Source organism: Hemitrygon akajei, chromosome 15, assembly GCF_048418815.1.
Source record: "Hemitrygon akajei chromosome 15, sHemAka1.3, whole genome shotgun sequence".
Lineage (NCBI taxonomy): Eukaryota > Metazoa > Chordata > Chondrichthyes > Myliobatiformes > Dasyatidae > Hemitrygon > Hemitrygon akajei.
The window spans coordinates 60,099,130-60,122,522 of NC_133138.1; the positions used below are offsets into that span (position 1 = coordinate 60,099,130).

The 23,393-nt window shown below is 39.2% G+C and overlaps 1 protein-coding gene across 2 annotated transcripts in view; it reads left to right on the forward strand.

The window, feature by feature from the left end:
- The window catches only part of htr4 (5-hydroxytryptamine receptor 4), a 137,298-nt gene that overhangs the window by 24,938 nt on the left and 88,967 nt on the right, over nucleotides 1-23,393 (forward strand). For both annotated transcript variants that reach the window (XM_073067657.1, XM_073067655.1), the window contains exons 2-4: nucleotides 5,239-5,320; nucleotides 14,476-14,625; nucleotides 20,490-20,690. In XM_073067657.1, coding sequence (XP_072923758.1) covers nucleotides 5,295-5,320; nucleotides 14,476-14,625; nucleotides 20,490-20,690 — 377 coding nt within the window. In that variant the 5' untranslated portion in view covers nucleotides 5,239-5,294. The remainder of the gene's footprint in view (nucleotides 1-5,238; nucleotides 5,321-14,475; nucleotides 14,626-20,489; nucleotides 20,691-23,393) is intronic.

The window sequence follows — 23,393 nt, forward strand, 5'->3', positions numbered from 1 at the left end:
TCATGTGCATTAAGATACCCCAGCCACATATTTGAATTAGTGAGAAAAATGTTCAGTCCTATTTTCACAATTAATATGCAGCCAATTCTACTTATTTTACTTTAAAGTGTCACAATTTGCCGTATTTCAATGTCTTGTAGCATGCCATTATCCTAAATCATTCAGAATTAGCTTACTGCAAATTGCTATTGCCAATTGTAAAAAAAATGTTTATGAAATGGATGGATTGACGCCTGTGTTCATTTGTCATTTTAACAACATCTGCACTCTCATTATGAATTAATATAGTTCTTTTCTTTCAATGCTACATCAATTTTTTTTATGTAAGCTGATCCAATTAAATGGAAATATGTCTGGTTTAGTCTCACTTTCCCTGAGTAATTTTGGTCTCCAAGAATTATATTTATTTGAAATTCTCCGAGCATTTAAATGGCTTCAAGATAAATACTTCCCATCCAGCCATAGTTGGTATGCCATTGATGAGTACACCATCATGTTTAGATTCTCTTTGATCACTAAATATTGGGAAAACTTAATTTTCAATATGCCTTCTTCTCACCCACCAACAATGACCCTATCCCCACACTCCCCCAACAAAAGAATTCACATCATTCTCCAAGTTTAGTTGTGTTTAAGTGATTACTCTCTCGTAGTGTGATCCACTTTGCAAGCATCAAATTCCTCACAATGAGGGTATAGTAACATTATTATTAATAGACAAAGGTTGAAGCACCAAACATACATATTTGACCCTTTGAACCTACTTTGCCTTTCAACTTGCCTGAATTGCTATTTCAGTTTCATTTTATCATTTTCTCCTCCTAGCTTTTTGTGCCTTTGTATCTAGATATCTGTGTACCAGTTTTTAAAATATTTACAATAACTTGTCCTCCACCAAGGTAAAGAATTTCACAGATTCACCACCCTCTAAGTGAAGAAGTATCTCCTTACCTCCTGAATCTGTGACCCTCATTCTAGGCCTCTTCCCTCCCCCTCCCTCTACTCCAGCCAAAGGAAACATCCTCACCACATTCAATTCTGTCCAGCTGTGTTAAAATTTAGTAGCCTTCAAAAGATCCCCTCTTATCTTCTAAACTCTTGAGTACACAGGTCTAGTTGATCCATTCTTTCCCCACATGATGATCCTGTCATCCAGGAATCATGTTGGTGTATCTTTGATGCAATCCTCAATGGCAAGCATGGTCTTTCTTGGGGAAGCAGACAAAGACTGCATATGATAGCACTGCCAGGAGAGGTCTCACTAATACTCTGCACAGTTGCAGCAAGATCTTCTTGTTCCATTACTCAAAAACATCTTGTAAGTAAAAAGTTATATCCTGTAACTTTTAATCTGTTTTCTTAATTTCTTGTTATATTTGCATGTTCGCTCTGAATAAGGAACATCAGTTGTTGAACGTACCATAAAATTCCCAATTCCCATTTATTTGTGCTCTCCCTTCCTGTCTTTTTCCCTGCCAAGTGGATATTTGCCCACTCACTCAACTTGTACAAATTGCCTTGAAGCCTTTTTGCATGCTTGCAATGCACAATTCCATCTAACTTTGAGTAACTGGCAAATTTACAAATGTCATGTTTGTCCCCTCATCCAAATTACAAAAAGTATATTGTGAATAGGGCCCAAGCATTGATTTCTGTAATGTCCGACTAGTCACCTCCTGCCAAACAGAGGAAGTAGAATGTATTTCCACTATGTTTCTTGTCTGTAATCAATTTTCAGTTCTTTCCAAGTATTGAATATGACATTGATGACTCAAAGTACTTTAAAATACTGCAGCCTCGTACTTTAAACACCATCCTTTTTGGCTGATATGTTAAAAGCTCAGTTCCACAAAATCAGAGATACTTCCATGAAGAAAAGGTTTGCAATGTTATTATAATTCAAATAGAATACATGTTCCTCCATTCTAACTAGGTTTTTCTAGGCAATGAAGCTTGAACCAATAAAACAATCAGATTATAGAATAAATCTTCAATATGCGACATGCAATATGCAAACAGAGTTTCACTGTATCTATGTATAATGACAATAAAGATCATTCATTCATTCATACATGTTAGGGCAAGCAATTAAGTATAGAAGCATAGTAAATTATTGCATTTGCTCATTAGCAGAGAGTGCTCTTTTTTACAAATATACTTGATTCTGGTGAATTGGTCCATCCATTAATTAGGCAGCCACTTCTTTGGGCCAACTTGTAAAAATCAAAAAATAATTGAGAAAATAACCAGAATTCCCTTCATTTATTTGGGACACTATGCCACTTAATTGGGAAGCTGACTGTTGCATCAGTTGCATAAACTTATATGGCCATTAGGTCTTCACTGTGCTTAGGGCAAATTGTTTTTAAATAGCATTTTTACGTGTGTTTGTGTTCAAAATGCAGTGATTTTTTGTCGATGATAGTAGACAAAAAAAGCAGTAAGATTATTTAGAATTGTTTTCCTTACTACAGTTTCAAACACTCAGGCTTGGAGGTGACAGAAATGGCTGGGAGTGAAAATGAAATAATTTCACTACTTCAAGTAATTAGGGACTGCAAAGAATTTCAGGTATCGATAATCATCTCTAATGTTATAATAAAAATGAAAACATGGAGGATGTAATCATTGAAAGCATTGTATGAAAGCAATCCAATATCTGCACTAGGCGTTTGAACCAATTTTCTACATTTACAGTCAATCAAAAGAACATGGCAGTGTGTTGGTTGTCTGTTATATCTGAATCAGAAACCTGTGAGGGAACGTTTTTAAGGTGAAAGAGCTGTTGCACTGGGATAATTCCACTGTCTCGATCTCTGAAGACTGGGTTCAATGGTGTGAGTAGTCATCACAAACTGGGGTTTTTTCCAGTTACAGTGGATAATCATGACTTCACCTGTGTCTTACCATGCCCCCACTCATCTCGAAGTGTTGCGGAATGCCTTTCTGGCCATTGGATCTCACTGTTGATCTCCAGTCTGCTGGAGCTGATTTCACATGCTAGGCTGGGCATGTCTCTATTTCACCGGGATTTGAGGCCGCCAGCTACCCTCACCTGGTTTAGCCCACCTGTTAAAGTGGTGTGCCCGCTGTCGCATACAAACCACTACTTGAAACCAGAGGTGAGAGCTGAGTGTCTGGTGGGAACCAAAGGTGAATGAGTTGCCCAGAATGAACATGACAAGGCCCTTCACCATTCCCTGGACACCCCATATATAGCAACATACACTGGATGAATTCCTTTTGTCATTTTATAGTACTGTTTTGATAGTGTTCTAATTTGTTTTGTATTTCACTTAAATACGTAATTTGTTACTCAGTTAAGCAGTAGATTCTCTTTTTTATACCTTTTTTTAACTATTTCCATGAAACTTTGTCTAATTGGGACAAAATGTACTGGTCCCGATGTGTCCCAATTAACCGGAATCCACTGTAGTTACTTAATGTCTTTTTGAAGTAAATAAAACAAACAGGTTTGCCTGTACTTCTCATGGCTCATCTGATTTGTGAGGCCACTAAAAGAAAGGTAACATATTTCAGTCCATTGGCACAATCTGATAACAGAACTCTTTTGCGTTGCCAGTATTGTAATATTTTATACCCTGTAAGACCATTAAGAGTTATGTATATCACAAACCCTCCGACTGATGTTTGTTACCTGTACATTGTAAAGGCTAAGAAAAGATATAGTCAACCAATTGCATTAATTCTGACTTTCCTTTTGTTAAAACTAAACCATATAAGGTAAAGAAAGCTGCAATTACACCGCTGTCCCTAGAAGAAGATGCATTATTTTTGCTCCTCATTGTACTGTTAGCACTTAAAATGAGGTGGTAGCAGGATCTAAGTTCTACAACTAGTAAATGCTCATTTATTGCCTTCAGGATTTTTCAGGGCTGAACCTTTCTGTAAAAAAATATAACTCTATGATTCCCTTTCTCCAAAATTATGGAAACTAGTGCTATTGAAAATTCCAAGACTGGAATGATAGATTTTTACTAGATGATAGACAGATGAGTTACAAAACCAGGATAGATAGAGAAAATAGTTAATCTCATTAAATGATGGAAGTGGATCGTAAATTCCTGACAAATAGATGACAGGTTTATTGTTTTAAATCTAGAAATTCTCACTTTCCCTCTTCCGCAAATCTCCACAACATCATGGAAGTTCATATTAAATAGAGTGTTAGGAGGCACCTCCCTAAATGCTGCTGTAAGTTTTGAGCATTAAAGTCTTCCAATATGAACGTGTTCCAATACCTGGAGCTACCCAGGTTGCAGAACAGAATGGAAATGAAAATGTGTCAGTGGGACCAATATTAAAGTAGCATTTTGTACTTTTTCATTGATGCTTTCATAGACCTGTGGTGCACCTGGCAGATATACAAGTAGGCTTTTCTGACTCCTGTTCCTGTTTTAACTCATGTACATCGTGGATGACCTTGGACTCAAATGATTCTGCAGTTGCTGGAAATCATGAGCAACACACAGAAAATGCTGGAGGAACTCAACAAGTCAGGCAGCATCTATGGAGAGGAATAAACCGTCAACATTTTGGATTGTGATCGGTCATCAGGATAATTGAAGGTTCTGGCCAAAAACATCTACTGTTTGTTCTCCTCCATAGAAGCTGGCAAGCTTGCTAAATCCCTCTAGGATTTTGTGCATACTGATCTGTATCCTGACTTCATTTGTGCATTGTGCATTTCCAGAAGTTACTCAGTGCTTTGTGTTGCTGCTTTCTATTCTCCTTAATCCACCCTGCCCATTAAATCTTTAATAGCAGCCTTTATTCTCATTGGTTTTCATAACACTTTTTTTTAAAGATAGTAATGTCTAGGCCTTCTGACCACCCAGTGAAAACTATATCAGATAACTCTATAGTGTTCAAAGAATAGTTTACAATCCACCCACCAAGTGTACCACAAATGTAAGATTTTGTATAAACTTCAAAAGGTTCAGCTTTATCACAAACATTTTGATGTAATTGATTTCACTTCAGTGACAATATCTCTATTTTGTGAGAATGCAAAACTGTAAGATGCCTAAAAAGGAAGTTTTTATACTTCAAAGTAATTCATTATCTATGAAGCTCTTCAGAGCTTGACAAGAAATGAGAATGCCCAATTTAAAGCAAGTGTTTTGACAAAGATTTAATTTTAATGCAGATGAAGAAAGTAAAAGCAAGTCATGGATTTGAAATATGTAAAATAGTTTTCTGTCTTTCTGTTTATAGGGCAAGTTATCTTGCATGGGCACGGGCATCAGATACTTACATGTTGACTCTCTGTGATGGATGAAGCTGATGTAAATGAGAGGTATGAAAATAATGTCATAGAAATATCTTAAAATTTTTGCTGTAGTCTCCTAAAGCATAATGTGGTATTAAGACTTATGACAGTCTATTGATTGTAGATAACTTAATGGATTTCAATGTGATTCTAGCTGTATTTAAATCCCAAACTTGTATGAATGATAATAATTATGTAATCTACTGTTTAATTGGATACTTAAACCAACAAACAAAAGTTGATTACATTCTTCAGTAGATATACTAATATCCCGAAATTCAGGAAGTTTTATTTGTCTTTTCTTCTGCTATTTTCCACATTAATATCATCCAACTGCTTGTGCTATATATAAAAAAGTATGTATAACTTTAGAATCAGGTGACTTACCGTACCAACCCTGCGGTCTCCCTACTACTTCTGAATCTTAATTTGTACTTTGAACATGCGAGATGGAGACCAGCCAGCAATTTTAATCAATTTAAAGGCTGGAATCAATACATCATTGTAGCATCCTGGCAAGGCTAACTCAATATTGATAAGAACAGGACCTGAAAAAGAAACTAAAGACCATAAGACCAAAAACATAAGGCAGAGTTAAGCCATTCAGCTCATCGAGTCTGCTCCACCATCGCATCTTGGCTAATCCCCGATCCCACTCAACCCTATATGCCTGCCTTCTCACCATATCATTTGATGTCCTTACCAATCAGGAAAATATTTATTTTCACTTTAAATATACCCACAGACTTGGCCTCCACCACAGTTTGTGGCAGAGCATTCCACTTATATACTATTCTGCAGCTAAAAAAAAAAATCCTGCTTACCTCTGTTCTAAAGAGTCGCCCCTCAGATTTTGAGGCTGTGCCCTCTAGTTCTGGACACCCCCACCATCGGAAACATCCTCTCCACATCCACCTTATCTAGTCCTTTCAACAATCGGTAGGTTTCAATGAGATCCCCACTACATTCTTCTAAATTCCAGTGAGTACAGACCCAAACCTGCCAAATGGTTCTCATAGATTAATCCCTTAATTCTCGGAATCATCCTCGTGAAACTCTGACTCTCTCCAATGACAACACATCCTTTTTGAGATATGGGGCCCAAAATAGTTGGCAATACTCCAAGTGTGACCTGACTAGTGTCTTATAAAGCCTCAGCATTATCACCTGTTTTTTAAAAATATTCTATTCCCCTTGAAATGAATACCAACATCGCATTTGCCTTCGTTACCACAGACTCAACCTGTAAATTAACTTTCAGGGAGTCTTGTGCAAGTATTCCAAAGTCCCTTTGCACCTTTGATGTTTGAACCTTCTCCCCATTTAGATAGTATCCGCACTATTGTTCCTTTTACCAAAATGCATTATCATACATTTTCCAACATTGTTTTCTATCTGACACTTCTTTTGCAATTTGTCTAAGTCCTTTTACAATCAAATTACTTACTCAGCACTACCTACCACTTCACTGATCGTTGTATTATCTGCAAACTTTGCCACAAAGCCACCAATTCCATTATCAAAATCATTGATAAACAATGTGAAAAGTAGCAGTCCTAATACAGATCCCTGAGGAAAACCACCAGAAAACCAGAAAAGTCCCCCTTTATTGCCACTCACTGCCTCTTGCCTGTCAGCCATTCCTCTATCTATGCCCCTCTATCGTCCAGACTGACTATTACTTCCTCGAAGAATTCTAACAAATTTGTCAGGCAAGACTTCTCTTTACAGACACTATGCTGACTTTAACTTATTTTATCATTAGTCTCCAAGAACCCTGAAACCTCATCCTTAATAATGGACTCCAACACTTTCTCAACCACTGAGATTAGGCTAACTGGCCTATAATTTCTTTTCTTTTGCCTTCCTTCCTTCTTAAAAAGTGGAGTGACACTTGGAATTTTCCAGTCCTCCGGGACCATGCCAGAATCGAGTGATTCTTGAAAGATCGTAAGCAATGCGTTCATTATCTCTTCAGCAACCTCTTTCAGAACTCTGGGATGTAGTCCATCTTGTCCAGGTGATTTATCCACCTTAAGACCTTTCAGTTTGCCTAGCACGTTTTCCTTTGTAATAGCAATGGCACTCATTCCTACTCCGTGATGCTCACAGAAATCTGGCACACTGCTAGTGTCTTCCATAGTGAAGACTGATGCAAAGTGCTTATTAAATTCATCTGCCATTTTTTGTCCCCCGTTACTACCTCACCAGCATTATTTTCCAGTGGTCCAAAATCAACTCTTACCTCCCTTTTACTCTTTTTATAATCAAAAAACCTTTTAGAATCCTGCTTTACATTTCTGGCTAGTTTGCCCTCATATTTGATCTTTTCCCTTCTTATGGCTCTTTAAATTGCCTTTTGTTGGATTTTAAAAACTTCCTAATTATCCAACTTCCTGTTCACTTTTGCCTTTCAGCCATCTCTGCTCTGCCATCATCCCCACCAGTATCCCCTCCAATCCACCTGGGCAAGCTCCTCTCTCATGCCTCTGTAATTCCCTTTATTCCATTGTGATACTGATATATCTGACTTAGACTTGCCCTTTCAAATTGCGGTATGAATTCAATCATATTATCATCACTTCCTCCTAATGGTTCCTTTACATTAAGATGTCTAATAAGATCTGGGTTATTACACAACACCCAATCTAAGAAAGCCTTTCCCCGAGTAGGCTCAAGCACTAACTGCTCCAATAAGTCACTTCATAGGCATTCAACAAGATCCCTCTCTTGTGATCTGATGCCAACTGATTTTCCCAATCTCCTTGCATATTGAAGTCCCCCATTACAATTGTAACATTACTCTTATTACATGACCTTTCCAGCTCCCTTTGCAATCTCAACCACATAGCTTGGCTACTATTTGGAGGCTTATCTATGATTCCGATAATGTGTTTTCTTTATCCTTGCAGTTACTTAACTCCACCCACTAAAATTTGGCATTCTCTGACTCTATGTCACCTCTTTCTAACGATGTTATTCCATCTCTTATCAACAGAGCCACACCACTGCCTATGCCTTCCTGCCTGTCTTTTCAATACAAAGTATATCCTTTGATCTTAAGGTCCCAACTATGACCTTTTTTCCAACCACAGCTTAGAAAAGCCAACAGCATCATACCCACCATTCTCTAATTACACCATGAGTTCATCAACCTTATTCTGAATACTAAGTGTATTTAAATACAGCACCTTTAGTCCTGCATTCTTCACCCTTTTGAATTTTGCCTCTGTGGTACAATTTAACTCTTTGCACTGTCTGCATTTGTGCCCAATCATTGGCTTGCCCTTCTTTACATATTACACCCTCCATAAAGGGACAGGTTGCAGTGGTAGCTCGGTAGACTGCATTAAAGTGCATTATTATGCTCAGACAATGGTTAGCTGATGTAAAAAAAACGTAGTTTGTAACAAAGGCATATTCCTTGAACTTTTTAACCTGAGGGAAATGCTAATATGGTTGCCAATAAAATTAGTGAGCTTGAGCATTTTAGCATTCTATAAAGGACAAGAAGGAAATTCATAAAGATGTGGAAAAGAGAATATAGAATAAAATTAGTAGGAAACATCAAAAAACTGTTAAAACTTCAAGAGAGTCAGACAAGGACAGAAATAGTAACATTTATAATGGGGAATAAGGAACGGGCAGAATATTTAAACAATTAATTTATGTCTGTCTTCACAGAATTCTATAATAAACCCTTCCAGAAGCACTGGAGAACAAAAAGTTCAATGCAACTGAGGAAATAAAAGAAATTAGTATGAGTAAAAAAAAATTACTCCAGAAGTTAATGAGCCTGTAAACTGCTAAATGCCGAAGACATGAGATACATTCCAAAGTTTTGAAACTGATTGCTTTGAAGATAGTCGATGCAATGGTTTTCATTTTCAAACACTTTATAGATTTTAGAATGTTTGCTGCAGGTTGGAGGGTAGCAAACATCACCCGTCTACTTAAGAAATAGTAGAGTGTGCAAACAGAGGAAGGCTGATCTGATATCAGAAATTGTGAAATTGCTGAAGTTTATAATAGAGGTTGTAAGAGCAAGGCACTTTGAGTGGACAAACCCAAACTGGTATTATTTGAGTTATTTGAAGATCCAGCTTATAGAAAAGATGTGAGGGAATGTGTGGATGTGGTGCATTTGATAGATAAGGTTTGAGCACTTTGGGATTGGGGGCCATACACTCACATAAACTGAGAACTGGTCAGCAAGGTAAAAATAAAGAGTAGAATTAAATAGATCTATTTTAGGTTGCAGGCTGTAACTATTGCCCACAAGACAAAACCAATCAAGAATACAAGTGGAATGAGGATGCATAGAGTTATCAAGAAATTGGGGGGGGGGGGAGGGGTGATAATCTGCATTGTGAGTTAGATAAACAGTGGAAAATCAGACTACTGCAGATGCTGAGTCATTCAGTAAACTCAAAACTGAGGCCAATGGACTCTGGATAATAGATGAATTAAGGGAGATAGAGCAGAAAAATGGTGCTGGTAGAAGATCAGCCATATTCTATTGAATGTCAGAGCAAGTCTGAGAGCCCATATTGTATATCCTACTCCTGAGCCTATTTGTTATGTCCACTATTCCACTCATATCTGAGCAAGGGAAGATTCAGCTGTTATTGGATCAATGAATAAAATAGAATTCCCATTTCCATCTCTGCCTTCATCATCTCACCCATGGGCCAAGCACACTGCTTCCATTCTACAAGAGAACGTGTAGATATAGATCTTTGTGACTGTAAGCCAATTTAAGGCAGCAGATGAATTGCCAGGAATGTGTGTGGGAATGGTCGGTGTATCCTTAGAGTCATCTGATTGCCACATTTGATATTCCACATAATTACCCATACTGTTGATACTAGAAGACAGTGTTGCATTAACTCACTGCAATATTGATCAGCATGTTTAGAAAATCCTCAAAATACATTACATGTTCTCTATTGCATTGTAACAATTGTACTTTTTGTTGATAACTATTACCATTTCTATTATTTGAAACACCTTTGTGGGTCCCTGATAATCTTGAGCACCTTAATCTTAATTCCAGAAATATCCTTTTGGGTTTGCACACTGGTCACATGTCAGTTGTCTCTATGTTTCATGTGTTCTTGTTGATCCTTGAAATCATGGAACATTGTGTGTATGCAGTTGATTATATCCAGCACCAATGGGAATCCAGCCAAAGATGGAAGCCTATATGCCTGTATATCCTCACTGGCTTAGTTAGAGGTAAAATTCCCATACCTGCTGTCCCTGGAAAGCACATTAAACATGACCTGTCTTGTGGATTTCATGATGGCACACTACACTGGGATGTTGCTCCTCACCACCTCACTTCCCATTCACGTCTCCCAACTGCAGGCTACTTCTGCTGATGGCCCACTTTCTATTCTCCAGCTGGAGGCAACAATAACAGCTTGCTGCCTGCACTGTCGTTTATTTCTCATCCAGAAACCAGTCTGACTTAGCCTCAGAAAGTGTGAACTGTCCCCCACAAAAAAAAGGAATTAGCTGCGAACTTTGGCCTTTTTCATAATATGTCCTTGAATTTGCATCTTTATTGGCATTCTTATGTTGTTTTGTGTCATGCCTTTAGTTGGCCCCATAACAGAGTGGTTCTGTTTAAAATTGTGAACTATCATTCCAAATGAGCGATTACCCTACAGGCAATTCACCTCCCCCAGAAGATTTGTGTGCAACCAACATGATGCACACCAGTTAAATGCAGGAATCAAAATGATAGAGCCTAATAAGTTTGCTTTTATTGCTAGATGGAACATACCCCACCCTTCCTCACCAGCACACTTGCAGCAACCAACATATTCCCCAGGTTAAGATTCCCCATGATATCTCAATTCCATGCAGAAGAATGCAACAGAAAAAGAATTAGTATTGTTAGTACTTTTTGTTTGTGCCTTATTTCAAGGTTTGTATTCTAAATATTCAAATAAATGATAATTTTGGACAGAGTCAAGGAAGAATTATAAATATGAACTTAATATACTGTGCATCCACCATCAAAGGCATTCTCTTCAGTCACACGGTCACAATATTCTTCATTCTATGCTCTGAAAATCAAACATATGGTGCATATTTCTCACAATGATGAGCAGTGGAACATTTAGTCAAAATTACAATTCAGCAGATAGAAAAAGTCCTCAAGAGTTTCATGCTCCATTTGATTTTACTAAATCTTTAGTGTTCAGAAAAGCAATGAGAGGAGTTGTTTGCAGGGATAGATAAACTTCAGTGAAATTGAGATCAGCAGAAGCCCTGTTTTCACTGATTAAATACTTAGAAGAAGATGTCTGTTCCAAAAAGATGAGAGGTCAATCATGACTATTGATTTTAAGAATAATGGGGGCAAGATTGAAAATAAGTTTCCATTAGTTGCCAAGAACAAAGTTCAAAGGCTACATTGATGACTGCATTAGAGCTGCTTTCTGCCTTGATGCTGAGCTCGTCATTTCATTAACTTTGCCTCCATCTTCCACGCTGCCCTTTAATTTACTTGGTCCTTCTCTGACACCTCTCTCTCCTTTCTTGATCTACTGATAACTTTTACAAACCTACTGACTCTATTGCATCTTGACTATACTTCTTCCCACATGCCACTTGTAAAAATTGCTATACTCTTTTCTCAGTTCCATTGTCTCCGTTGCATCTGTTCTCAGGATCAAACATTCATCTGAGATGTTCTCCTTTTTCAAAGAACCGTGTTTTCCTTCCCCCACCATTAATGCTGCCCTCACTCACATTTCCTCCATTTCTCCCCACATCTCCCCTCGGTCTACCTTCCCGTCGCTGTAACAGGGATATGGTTCCCCGTGTCCTTACCTACCATCTCACAAGCCTCTGATTTCAGCATATTGTTCTCTGCAATGTCTGCCATCTACAAGAGAATCCTAACATGATGCGCATTACCCCCCACCCCCATTACTCTCTGTTTTCCACAAAGATTGCTCTCCATATTACTCCTTTATCCACATGTCCCTCCACACTGATTTCCCTCCTGGCACTTATCCCTGCTAGCAGAACAAGTGCTACATCTGTCCCAACAGCTCCTCCCTCACCATCAATCAGGGCCTCAAACAGTTCTTCCAGGTGAGGTGACACTTCACCTGGGGTTTGTTGGGGGCCGTCTGTTGTATCCGGTGTGGCCACCCCGATGTAGATTGGGGGATCACTTTGCATCTTCACTCTATCTGCCACTGGAAGGTGGGATTTCTGGAAGGTTACCCATTTCAATTTGGCTTCCTATTCTTAGGGTCGATCCATGGCGTCCTCTACTGTCACTATGAGGCTTCTCTCAGATTGGACAAGCAACACCTCATATTTCGCCTGGGTAGTCTGATGGCATGACATCGACTTCTTTAACTTCTGGTAATTTCTCCCCCCCCCCCCCACCCACTTTTCCCTTTATTCATTTCCCATTCTGGTTCCCCCCTCATTCATTCTTTTCTTTTTACCTGCCCATCACTCCCTTTAGTGCCCCTTCACCTTCCTTTTTTCCCTTGATCCAGTCCTCTCCTATCAGATTCCATCTTCAGCCCTTGATCTCTTCCACCAATCTCCTCCCAGCTTCTTACTTCACCACCCCTCCACCACCCGTCCACCTTCCCCACTCACCTAATTTCACCAATTGTCTGCCAGATTGTACTCCTTTCCTACCCCACCTGCATATTCTAGCTTCTGCCCCCTTCCTTTCCAATCCTGCTAAAGGGATCTTGGCCTGAAACTTCGATTGTTTATTCCACACCATATATGCTGCCTGATTTTCTGAGTTTCTCCAGCACACTATTTGTGTCATTGAAGGTTGAAAGATAATTGCTTTGGAAGACTACATGACAAGGCAATGAATTCATGATATAATGACATTTTGTTAAATGTATGAACTAAAGATTTGACCTTAGACGTAGGATGGATGCCAAAGAGTTCAAGGTAAGAGACAGGTATGCAACATTAGAGCAAACTTCTCCAACAACCAGAGTTCAAAACAGAAGTATTCAAAAAGTTCTTTGTAATCATATTGTGCCATTTTAATTATTTTCATCTGATTCACAAATTATTTTATAGGCACATCCACAATGCCGGATAGTCATGATTTTGCTATTTTAGACTGCTGGTACATTCCTATTAGCTCTTGCTTGTATGGTATTGCTTTTGTGCTCTTCATCTAAGAGGTCTGTCTGGTTGATCCAAACCAAGAGGACATGGGATGGCAGCCAAAACAAAAGACAGAGGAATAAGTAGGACACTGATTCACAAACATCAAAAGGTCTCTTTATGGCAGGAAGAATATATACCGCTTCCACATAAACGGTAAAAAAAAGAGAAAAGATGGCACTAAATTTCAGCTGCTGTGTTGAAACCATCAGCGTTCAAAGTGCCATAGCTTGCATTCATATTTGCTTGAATGCTCCACATTGCCAAGCTGGCACCATTCTGAATAGAAAAGGAAACCCATTCCCTGAATGTGCAATTTGTGGCTAATGGTTACAATTAGCATGAAGATCTGCGCCCAGTCGCTTGAGTGAAGCCTTGATCAACTTTGCCAGCCCTGTGTCACGTTAATCCAACCACACGGTCAAGCCGCAGCCTGGGCACTGATTGACAGGAGATGGCTGGCGAGCCCAGTCAGGAAAAACTGGGCTGAGCATAGCGTGGTGAAGCAAGCCTTCGACTGATGGTGCAGGAGGCAGCAATGTCATATTTTGGGATGGTATTCCCTCTGCTAATATGAATGTAACATTGCCTCATGAAAAGTTTAACTTAAGAAATTGGCTAAGGAGCATAAATTCCAGCATAATCTTGGACTTGTGTGCTGTGGGAGACTTGTCATGCCATTATCCAAAATAAAACTACCATGTCTCCATTGCACAGGCTGCACTTTGAATGCATTATCTATAAGTCAAACATTGTTGACTGTTATCTTCTGTCTTGTGCGATTTGTTTCTGAAGGCAGGCACTGTTTTGCCTTTCATGTTGAGCAATAACTCTTTAAAAGTGACATCTAATTTGATATTTTTTTCCATTGGTGGGGTGTGCTCCCTGTATCTGCAGTTTATCCTTTGCTGTCAGCTGTGGTTTGCATTGCCTTGAAATTGATGACAACTTCTGATCAAAGTATTGTGTATGAAGGCAATTAATTCTGGGTTACATTTTGCTCACAGTGCAAGAAATGACGGTGAGCCAGATGGAATTTCTGGTTTCTCTATGGTTCAGAAGACGATCCTTATCACGTTTCTTTCGGCTATTATGATAATGACTATATTGGGAAATCTATTGGTTATGGTAGCTGTTTGCAAGGATAGGCAGCTAAGGTAAGTGATAAAATTGTAAAGTAATGCAAAGTGAAAGAGTGTTTTTGCAGTTTTTGTGTGTTAGTGAGAAAATGATGCACACTGGTTTACAGTGAGAATTTGTAGTTAGAAGTATCAATAACTTGGTAAAAGCAATAAGATTTGTAAAAATGGCTTTGAATCACAAAAGGAGATATTAAGGTTAATACGTGGCATTTTGGTCAATATTGGTAAATTTTAATGAGTATTATAAAAGAAGAGATAGCATTAAAGACGCACGAGTATTTAGGATGGAATTTCAGAGCTTAAAGGTTAAGCCAAAGGCACAACTTCTAATGGTAGAGTAATCAAAACCAAACATGATCAAGAGGAAATAATTGGAAGAAATCAGATTATCACAGAGGGATGTGGGGCTGGAAAATGTTACAGGCACCCGTGTTGAGGGTAGGTGGGTGTTGAAAGGAAGATAAACCAGTGGATAAATTTCAAATAATGATAAAAGTTTTGAATTAGTGTGTATCTGTTAGACTGGGGACAAATAGGATTCGCTCGGACAGCGGCAATGGTTAAGGGGATGCCACATTACAATGTGGTTGGCAGAGCTCTGGATAACAAGTTTTTGAAGGGATGACAGTGGGTGGAGAACATTGATGGAGTCAAATCTAGATGTAATATAAGCATGGATAAGACCTGCAGGAACAGATAAAATGAGCTAAGTCTGGATCCAGTCACTCACTAATAAGAGAGAGCAACAAAGCTGAACTTGAAAAAGGATGCATCTCTGCAGGCTGACAAGAGGAGGTTCTGAAGAGATTTTGTTTCAATTTAAAGACATTTCACTCTCTGAAAATACTTGGCCCAAAAACTTCTGAAGCTTCGCTTCACCGGTCCTATAAAATGAAATGCCTAACCATTCGTTCTTATCCCAGACTGGGGATCCAGTCGCAAATTTAAGTTATAAGGATTTGTCAGCTGTGGCCAGCTAGTCTAAGGAAGAATGCTGAGTGTTGATAGGTTATTGATCATCAGCAGGCAGCACAAATTTGTGGTCGATCAAATGAGCATTGCTGGCACACTACAATGCCAGCAGATGTTGGCCAACTTAGCTACTTTTCTTCATTCAACATTTCTCAGGAAGCTCTTGTGCAGCTTAATGAAATTAAATACCTTAAGGTGCAAATATGCGCAAGAAAAAAAAATAAAGCCCAATCATCAGATGAAGCACTTAATATGTAATACTCCACGGTTTACAAATGTGTAAATATTCCTGATGGAAAAGAAAGGGATGCAGTGATGCATTCCTTCAAAGCAAATTTCATAATTAAAAGAAGCACACTGACTTGAAGAGCATATCTATGTAATATGAGGCAGAAAATAACTGGATGTAGGATATAAATTGGTGGTAATTCAAGACATCTGCAAAGAAAATTGCAGTTTCATGCATAAAATGTTAATCAAGAAGCAGCTTTGCAAAAGCTCTCCTGGATACGATTTAGCAACTAATGAAGCAAGCAAGAATGTGGATTTATTTTTATTTTATTTAGCGACACAGCGTGGAGTAGCTCCTTCCGGACTATTGAGCCAGGCTGCCCCAGCAGCCCCCAACAAACTCAATTAACCCTAACCTAATCACAGGACAATTTACAATGGCCAATTAACCCACACGGTACACCTCTGGATTAAATTTCAGATGATGGGAATGAAAGTTCATTGAAAAAACAATTTAAATGAGCAAAATAAACATCTGAGAAAGGCTTTTGAAGTCATGCCTAAAGCAAATGGACATTTCAATCAGCATTCGATGGAAAAATCATTGCACTGAAGAAAATCTATCAATATTTCAGTATGGTACACCTTTGCTCATGATCATCTAATCAATATTATACTGTTCACAGCCATTGTCAATTATCATGCTTGCAGTTTCACAATAATACATGTTAGCACTTCATATGGTAATTTATTGTTAAGCTGATATAGCAACTGAACCAACTGTGTTCTTTTGGCAACATTATGCTCCAACTGTTAAGGGCCACAACTGCTCCCTTGTGTTTTTAAGAAAAGTAATCCATCTGTAATCTGTTTAGAAGTTTTAGAAACATAGAAACATAGAAAATCTACAGCACAATATAGGCCCTTCGTCCCACAAAGTTGTGCCGAACATGTCCCTACCTTAGAAATTACTAGGCTTACCTATAGCCCTCTATTTTACTAAGTTCGATGTACTTATTTAAAAGCTTCTCAAAAGACCCTATTTTATCCGCCTCCACCACCGTTGCCGGCAGCCCATTCCACGCACTCACCACTCTCTGCATAAAAAACTTACCCCTGACATCTCCTCTGCACCTACTCCCCAGCACCTTAAACCTGTGTCCACTTGTGGCAACCATTTCAGCCCTGGGAAAAAGCGTCTGACTATCCACAAGGTCAATGCCTCTCCTCATCTTGTATACCTCTATCAGGCCACCTCTCATCCTCCTTCGCTCCAAAGAGAAAAGGCCAAGTTCACTCAACCTATTTTCATAAGGCATCCTCCCCAATCCAGGCGACATCTTTGTAAATCCCCTCTGCATCCTTTCTATGTCTTCCACATCCTTCCTGTAGTGAGGTGACCAGAACTGAGCACAGTACTCCAAGTGGTGTCAGACCAGGGTCCTATATAGCTGCAACATTACCTCTCGGCTCCTAAATTCAGTTCCATGATTGATGAAGGCCAATACACCATACGCCTTCTTAACCACAGAGTCAACCTGCACAGCTGCTTTGAGCATCCTATGGACTCAGACCCCAAGATCCCCTCTGATCCTCCACACTGCCAAGAGTCTTACCATTAATGCCATCATTATTGACCTACCAAGATGAACCACTTCACACTTATCTGTGTTGAACTCCATCTGCCACTTCTCAGCCCAGTTTTGCACCCTATCAATGTCCCACCGTAACTTCTGACACCCCTCCACACTATCCACAACACCTTCAACCTTTGTGTCATCAGCAAACTTACTAACCAATCCCTCCACTTCCTCATCCAGGTCATTTATAAAAATCTCAAAGAGTAAGGGTCCCAGAACAGATCCCTGAGGCACAGCATTGGTGACCGAACTCCATGCAGAATATGACCCGACTACAACCACTCTTTGCCTTCTGTGAGCAAGCCAGTTCTGGATCCACAAAGCAATGTCCCCTTGGATCCCATGCCTCCTTACTTTCTCAATAAGCCTTGCATGGGGTACCTTAACAAGTGCCTTGCTGAAATCCATATACTACATCTACTGTTCTTTCTTCATCAATGTGCTTAGTCACATCCTCAAAAAATTCAATCAGGCTCGTAAGGCACGACCTGCCCTTGACAAACCCATGCTGTCTATTCCTAATCATATTATACCTCTCCAAATGTTCATAAATCCTGCCTCTCAAGATCTTCTCCATCAACTTACCAACCACTGAAGTAAGACTCACTGGTCTATAATTTCCTCGGCTATCTCTACTCCCTTTCTTGATTAAAGGAACAACATCCGTAACCCTCCAACCCTTGGGAACCTCTCCCGTCCCCATTGATGATGCAAAGATCATCACCAGATGCTCAACAATCTCCTCCCTCGCCTCCCACAGTAGCCTGGGGTACATTTTTTCCGGTCCCAGTGACATATCCAACTTGATGCTTACCAAAAGCTCCAGCACATCCTCTTTCTTAATATCTACATGTTCAAGCTTTTCAGTCTGCTGCAAGTCAACACTACAATCATTAAGTTCCTTTTCCATAGTGAATACTGAAGTAAAGTATTCATTAAGTACCTCTGCTATTTCCTCTGGTTCCATACACACTTTCCCACTGTCACATTTGATAGGTCCTATTCTTTCACATCTTATCCTCTTGCTCTTCACATACTTGTAGAATGCCTTGGGGTTTTCCTTAATTCTGCCTGTCAAGGTCTTCTCATGGCCCCTTCTGGCTCTCCTAATTTCCTTCTTAAACTCATTCCTAGTAGCCTTATAATCTTCTAGATCTCTAACATTACCTAGCTCTCTGAACCTTTTGAAAGCTTTTCTTTTCTTCTTGACTAGATTTATTACAGCCTTTGTACACCACGGTTCCTGTACCCTACCATAACTTCCCTTTCTCACTGGAATGTACCTATACAGAACTCTACACAAATATCCCCTGAATATTTGCCACATTTCTTCCATACTTTTCCCTAAGAACATCTGTTTCCAATTGAAGCCTCCAATTTCCTGCCTGATAGCCTCATAATTCCCCTTACTCCAATTAAACGTTTTTCTAACTTGTCTGTTCTTATCTCTCTCCAATGCTCTTGTAAAGGAGATAGAATTATGATCACTATCTCCATAAATGCTCTCCCACTGAGAGATCTGACACCTGACCAGGTTCATTTCCCAATAACAAATCAAGTACGGCCTCTCCTCTTGTAGGCTTATCTGTACACTGTGTCAAGAAACATTCCTGAACATACCGATCAAAGTCTATCCCATCTAAACCCCTCACTCTAGGGAGATGCCTATCAATATTAGGGAAATTAAAATCTCCCATCACGACAACTCTGTTATTATTACACCTTTCCAGGATCTGTTACCCTATCTGCTTCTCGATATCCATGTTACTATTAGACGGCCTATAAAAAACACGCAGTAAATTCATTGACCCCTTCCAGTTCCTAACCTCCACCCACAGAGACTCCGTAGACAACCCCTCCATGGTGTCCACCTTTTCTGCAGCTGTGACGCTATCATTTTACAGGGCTTCTGTAGGAGAAATCTGTTTTTTAGCATGTCCACCACAAATAGAGTCACAGAGTCATAAACACTACAGCACATAAACAGGCCTTTCAGTCCATCTAGTCCATGCCAAACTCTTATGTTGCCTAGTCCCACCGTTGCCCTCCATATCCCTCCCACCCACGTACCTATCCAAATTTCACTTAAATGCTTAAATGTTGAAATTGAACTTGCATCCACCACTTCCACTGGCAGCTTCTTCCACACTCTCATGACCCTCTGAGTGAGGAAGCTCCTCCATCACGTTCCCCTAAAACTTTTCACCTTTCACTCTTAACCTATGACCTCTAGTTGTAGTCGCACACAACCTCAGTGTAGTCCTGACAAAGGGTCTCGGCCCGAAACGTCAACAGTACTTCTCCCTATAGATGCTGCCTGGCCTGCTGCGTTCCACCAGCATTTTGTGTGTGTTGCTCAGTGGATAAAGACTGCTTGCACTTACCCTATCTTTAACCCTCATAGTTTTGTATACTTCTATCAAATCCTTCGTTCTCCTCTGCTCTGGGGAATATAATGTTAAATGTGGAAGTGCCTAAGTTGATCAGCGGGCTTTAATTTCAATTGTTAATAAATGTCACAGAATTCATGAATGGAAAAATCTGGCATTTTTGCTTCTGATTTACATCCATACAGATTAGCTGACAATAAGGAAATACTTGAGTTTGAACTTTAACTTGAAAGATAAGGTAGAAGTGATCCGAGCATTTATATTTTATCTAATGCTGTCCTATATAGTATCATAATATTCCTTTGCATATGGGAAGAGATGAGCTTTTATCCTTATGCATAGAGAGGCAATAGTACATACACACACACACATGGATTTCACCATACAAGGGGTGATTGATAAGTTCATGGCCTAAGGTAGAAGGAGATGAGTTACACAGCTCTCGTTACATGCACATGCAGGTCAACTCTTTGAGTGAGCATGCAGAAAGTTTGAAGTTAATAACTCGTTGCCTTCTACCTTAGGCCACAAACTTATCAATCACTCCTCGTACTTTAATTTATATAACAATTCAGTCTACTGTTTGTTTTTATTGAGGACAGTTTTACTATTATGAGCATTTCCTTAAATTTCTAATCCCTTATAGGAAGATCAAGACCAATTACTTTATAGTCTCTTTGGCCTTTGCCGATCTGCTTATTTCAGTCATGGTGATGCCTTTTGGAGCTATTGAACTAGTACAACAGAACTGGATATATGGAGACACATTTTGCCTTGTCCGGACTTCTTTGGATGTCATGCTAACCACAGCATCCATTCTTCATCTATGCTGCATTGCTTTAGACAGGTAGGTATAAAAATGTATAGTTCTTCCATGCTCAGACTATTTCAAAGAGTACACTAAGACAAATTTATTGATTATGTATATCATATATTCTTTGTGACAAAACCAAGTTTTAATGTTCAGATAGCCATGCTATTTTCATTAATTTGTCAGGCAGAAGGTTGTTAATTACACACTGGTGATTATATGCTAATATACCTTACATAATTATAGAACCATATTAACCATATAACAATTACAGCACGGAAACAGGCCATCTCGGCCCTTCTAGTCTGTGCTGAATGCTTACTCTCACCTAATCCCACTGACCCGCACTCAGCCCATAACCCTCCGTTCCTTTCCTGTCCATATACCTATCCAATTTTGCTTTAAATGACAATACCAAACCTGCCTCTACCACTTCTACTGGAAGCTCATTCCACACAGCTACCACTCTCTGAGTAAAGAGATTCCCCCTCATGTTACCCTTAAACTTTTGCCCCCTAAGTCTCAACTCATGTCCTCTTGTTTGAATCTCCCCTACTCTCAATGGAAAAAGCCTATCCGCATCAACTCAATCACCCTCATTATTTTAAATACCTCTATCAAGTCCCCCTTCAACCTTCTACGCTCCGAAGTATAAAGACCTAACTTGTTCAATTTAATTCATAAGAGGTTTTAGGTTTGGAAAAATTAATGTGAGTTTATGTTATAATTTAGTGGAGATCTTAAGATGAAATCATCTTTACATCTCAAAATGCTTTGTACTAATCACAGTGTTCTTAATTTGCCAATGTTTTATTGCTCTCATTGAAATGTTCAGTTGTTGAAGTTTATGTAAAATGTTTGTGAAAAATACATCTTGCTTCAAAGTTGTTCTCCTGTTTTAGAATTCTGTCATGTGACTGACTGCTCACTGAGCCTCAACAATGTGTATAGAGCAGCAGAGCATGACCAGGTAGATAGACCCTTCAAAGAACTGGGATGGAAATGATATACCTGATAGCTGCCTTCAGCACCCTATCATGCACAAAGCTATCTCAACCAAATTACAATAATAATTTAAAATCATGTGCCCGAAAAATGTTGTTTTGAGGAGTTAAGCACATCTGTCAAAGTCCTATGTTAGCTTTGAATAGATTACTCAGGACCATGTCCATAAATCACTTCAGGGGCTTTTGATACCTCTCTTTTCCAAGACAATTCCTGGATTTTGGAATGTCTTGCCTCCAATTTTGTTTCTGAAGTTCATGGGTGACTAACAGTGACAATATGGGAAGCACAGACACTTCCTTAGATGGGGCAGGTATGACTGATGGGATAGGTGGTTGCATAGTTTGTGAGTTGGTGCACTCCTTTCACTGTCAACTCTGGACTGCTGTGCACTCCTAATACATGTTCACCAGTCCTCAGTGCCCTTGCAAATGCTCCTTTTTAACTTTGAGTTGAGGTGGGACAAAGGTCCCAAGGAATAAGTGAGAATATTGCACTTCTTCAAAGAAGCTTTGAGCACATCTTTGAAATCTGTGAGTCTGATAATCCCCTGCCACAACAGAGCTCATGAGAGTGTTTGCTTTGAGAACTGGGTGCCAAGCATGCAAATCTTATGACCTGGCCTCAGACAGAGTAACTGAAACCCAAAGGCAGAGGTCTGGGAAAGAACATTGTTGGGTTGTCTATTCTTCCAATGCTTTTTGAGGATTTTGTAAGACAGTATTGGTAGTATTTATCTAAACCTTGAGATGCTTGTTGCAAATAGTCCAGGGTATCCTACAAGATTTAGAGAGAAGGACTTTAGTAGTGGAGTACTAAAATGAATCCCATTCAGGGTGATGTGTAACTTGGAGAGCTTAGAATTGTTTTTTTCTCCCCATAATATTTTTATTGTTGTCCTATTTTCCCCTCTTCACAATTGAGGGTACAGGACTAAATGTTGTTGCTATGCAATGCTTTGTTGACCCTTGCATTACTTTTTGTATTTTGACCACAATTTTCAATCAGTAAGAGAGATGAATCGAAATTAAAGCAGAAAAACCGTGTTGTCTGTTTTCTATGTTATACAGTGCAGCTTTTAGTCTGTTTCTAAATGATTCCACCCATTGGCTGCTGAAGTTGTGCACGTTGGGGAATTGGACTGGCTGTTGCTTCCAGTTGCAATTCACCCTAATCCTGGAATCATTTACCTGCTATGTTTCACTTGTGCTGTTATTTTCAAGGTGCCAAGTGTTCAATAATAAAAACACACAAGATTCAGCAGATGCTAGAAACATTGAGCAATACACACAAAATGCTGGAGAAACTCAGCAAGTCAAGCAGTACCTATGGAGGGAAATATACAGTCAATAATTCTGATGTTCCAAATGAAGCGTCTCTACCCAAATCATCGACTGTTTATTTCCCTCCGTAGATGCGGTCCGACATGCTGAGTCCCTCCAGCATTTTGTGTGACATGTCCAATAATACATAGCAATAGAATATGAATCAGAAAGTTGCAACTAATGGTCCTTGTTATACAGTCAAAGTTCAGCAACACATACACTATACTAAAATAATGCAATGTATATTTATAATTGTCTCCTGGAATATTGTTTATATGGCATGTGCAGAATATTTTAAACTTTAAACAGAACTCCATTGCCAATTGAGTTTGACACAGATTGATATTTTAATGTTTGCCGTCTCTCCTGGTCTGAAGTCAACGCTTCAACTGATTGAGTGTTGGGGTCA